General features: G+C 45.9%; 1 protein-coding gene across 1 annotated transcript in view; it reads right to left on the bottom strand.

Moving 5' to 3' along the window:
- Window positions 1–1,906: 1,906 nt before the first annotated feature.
- Window positions 1,907–3,550, bottom strand: part of LOC112630987 (supervillin-like) — a 150,377-nt gene continuing 148,733 nt past the window's right edge. Inside the window, exon 7 of the mRNA XM_025395512.1 lies at window positions 1,907–2,345. Within this exon, the coding sequence (XP_025251297.1) occupies window positions 1,907–2,345 (439 nt within the window). The remainder of the gene's footprint in view (window positions 2,346–3,550) is intronic.

Raw genomic sequence — 3,550 nt, 5'->3', positions numbered from 1 at the left:
TAGTTTACATGGAGAGGCAAAAGACCCAAAATAGCCAACACAACACTGAAGGGGAAGAAAAAGGTTGGAGGACCAACACCAGTCAACTTCAAGACTCACTATAAAGCCTCGGTGATCAAGATTGTGTGGTACTGATGAAAGAACCGTTAAATAGATCAATGATAGGTTCATATAAATTTAGTCAACGGATCTTTGAGAAAGGAACAAAAACATTAGCATGAAGAAAAGATAGTATTTTCAACAAATGATGCTGGAATAACTGAACACTCGCATGTAAAAAAAAAAAATCTAGATACATTCCCAAAAATTAACTCAAAATGGATCATAAAGGCCTAAATGTAAAAATCAAAACTATAAAACTCCTAGAAGATAACATAGGATAAAATTTAGATTATCTTGGCTTTGGTAATTAGTTTTTAGATATAACACCAAAGGCAATATCCACAGAAGAAATAACTGATAAGCTGAACTTCGCTGAAATTAAAAACTTCTGTAAAAGACACTGTTAAAAGAATGAGAAGACAAACTATAGAATGAAGGAATGGGAGAAAATATTTGCAAAAGACATATCTGATAAAGGACTACTACCCTAAATATACAAAGAACTGTTAAAACTCAACAATATGAAAATGAACAACCAGATTAACAAATAGGAAAAGTATCTGAATAGATACCTCACCAAAGAAGATCTAAGATGGAAAATAAGCACATGGAAATATGATCAACATCATATCTGCAAATCTCATCATTCGAGATTTGTGAATTAAAACAAGGTGACATTATTACACATCAATTAGGATGGCAAAAATGCAAACACTGACAACACCAAATGCTGGCAAGGATATGGAGCAACAGGAACTCTCATTCATTGCTGATGGAGATGCAAAGTGGTGCAGCCACTTTGGAAGACAGTTTGGAGGTTTCTCACAGAACTCAACATACTCTTACCGTGTGATACAGCAATCATGCTCCTTGATTGACTTGAAAACTTACATACAAATAAAAGCCTGCACATGGATGCTTCTAGCACTTTATTCATAATTGCCAAGACTTGGAAGCAACCAAGCTGTCCTCCAGTAGATGAATAGATAAATAAACTGTGGCATGTCCAGATAATGATATATTATTTGGCAATACAAAGAAAAAAGCTTTAAAGCCATAAAAAGACACAGTGGAGGCTCACGCCTGTAATCACAACACTCTGAGAGGCCGAGGTGGGTAGATCACCTGAGGTTAGGAGTTTGAGACCAGCCTGGCCAACATGGCGAAACCCCATCTGTACTAAAAACACAAAAAAATTACCTGGGTGTGGTGGCGGGCGCCTGTAATCTCAGCTACTCATGAGGCTGAGGCAGGAGAATTGCTTGAACCTGGGAGGTGGAGGTTGCAGTGAGCCAAGATTGCACCACTGCACTTCAGCCTTGGTGACAGAGTGAAACTCCATCCCAATAATAATAATAATAATAATAATAATTTAAAAATAAATAAAATTTTAAAAAGACACAGAGGAATCTTAAATGCGTATTACTAAATGGAAGAAGCCAATCTGAAAAGGCTACATACTGTGTGATTCCAATTCAATGACATTCTGGAAAAGGCAAAACTATGAGACAGTAAAAAATTACAGGTTGCCAAGGACTGGGAAGTGAGAGTGTTGAACAGGCGGAGCACAGAGGCTCTTCGGGGCAGGGAAATGATTTCGTATGATAGTGTAATGGTGGACATATGTCATTATGTATTTGTCAAAACAATTTTTTTTAATTTTTTAATTGTTGTATTGTTCTTTGTATTGGCTTTATTCCCAAGTATCCCTAGTTGGTTGAATCCTTGGATGCGGAACCGGAAGAGATGAAGGGCTGACTGTAAACACTTAAAGACTTCAATAACATATCTTTTCCTTTAAAGTTTAATATTGGCTTATTTCAAAGAAACACAAGCTCATTTCCCCTCGTTCGTGATGGGATAGGAAGTTTGCTCCAGATTTCAGCCTCTTTCTTGGGGTAGACACTGGCTGGGTATGTGGGACCTGGGCTCTTGCAACCAGCATTTCCAGCTTCAGGGAAAGGAACCAGCAGAGTGAGGGAAAGGCCGCCCCAGGGAGAAGACGTGGGCAGCTTCCATTTCTGAAGAGGCGAGATGACGACGGGAGGACCCCAGACACCTTCTCTGTCAGCTTCGCACGTGAAACCCTGAGCCACTCATTCAGCAACTGCTGGTGCTGCCGGAGCAGGCCCATCACGGCACTGTCAGAGGCCACCTGAGAGCTAAGAAAGCCCCAGTCTTGCTGGGGAGATGAGGCCCTAGAGGGAGGGGACAGAGGCCCTACGAGGGAAGGGACAGAAGGCCTACGAGGGAAGGGACAGAGGGCCTACGAGGAAGGGGACAGAGGGTCTATGAGGAAGGGGACAGAGGGCCTATGAGGAAGAGGGCAGAGACCCTATGAGGGAGGGGACAGAGGGCCTAGGAGGGAAGGGACAGAGGGCCTATGAGGAAGGGGACAGAGACCCTGTGAGGGAGGGGACAGAGGGCCTATGAGGAAGGGGGCAGAGACTCTATGAGGGAGGGGACAGAGGGCCTACGAGGAAGGGGACAGAGACCCTATGAGGGAGGGGACAGTGGGCCTATGAGGGAAGGGACAGAGACCCTACGAGAAAGGGGACAAAGGGCCTATGAGGAAGGGGACAGAGACCCTACAAGGAAGGGGACAGAGGCCCTATGAGGGAAGGGACAGAGACCCTATGAGGAAGGGGACAAAGGGCCTACGAGGAAGGGGACAGAGGGCCTATGAGGAAGGGGATAGAGACCCTATGAGGACGGGGACAGAGGGCCTAAAAGGGAGGGGACACAGACCCTATGAGGGAGGGGACAGAGGGCCTAGAGGGAGGGACTGAGGCCCCAGGAGGGAAGTGATGGGGCAAAGCCCGGCAGGGAGGAGTCGGGAGCCTGGTGTTCATGGAAAAGTGGATGTTGCCACTTTGCAGAGCTATTTTGACACCAAGGACATTCCACGGGGAATTAAAAAAAACAGCCATTCCTATTTTTCATGTTATTCACCCACAGAGTGGCTCAGCCCAGGCCGGGTCTGTCCTCTGGGGTGGGGTTCAGAGGGGCTACAGTGAGGATGGAGGGAAGGGACAGGGGGTCCGTGGTCTCTAGTTTTAATAGGGCCATTGGAACCAGCTCCTCCTGGTTCTTTAATAGGGTCACTGGAGGGGCCTCCCCTCGCTGAGTCTTCCTCCCTGTCCCTCCACACCCCAAACCACCTCCACCATATCCTCCTCCTCTAGGAACTGAGCAGGACAACATCCCTACTGGGCCGGAGCGAAGAACACGGCCACCTCTCCTGGGCTCGTGACTCAGGATCCAAGCTTGGAGGCTGAAAGGGGACACTCTCCCCTTAAACCAGTTTCATGACTATGAGGGGAATTAATGCCATCAAGTCCACCTGAAAATCTGAGCCAAGGATCAGTGTGTGTGTGACTGACCCTAAATACATGAAGAACCAATTAAACACACACCTGTGCACACACTTACAGACACAGACACGTAC

This window comes from Theropithecus gelada, chromosome 9 (assembly GCF_003255815.1).
Source record: "Theropithecus gelada isolate Dixy chromosome 9, Tgel_1.0, whole genome shotgun sequence".
NCBI classification, from domain to species: domain Eukaryota; kingdom Metazoa; phylum Chordata; class Mammalia; order Primates; family Cercopithecidae; genus Theropithecus; species Theropithecus gelada.
This window is presented reverse-complemented; position numbering and strand designations above follow the sequence as displayed.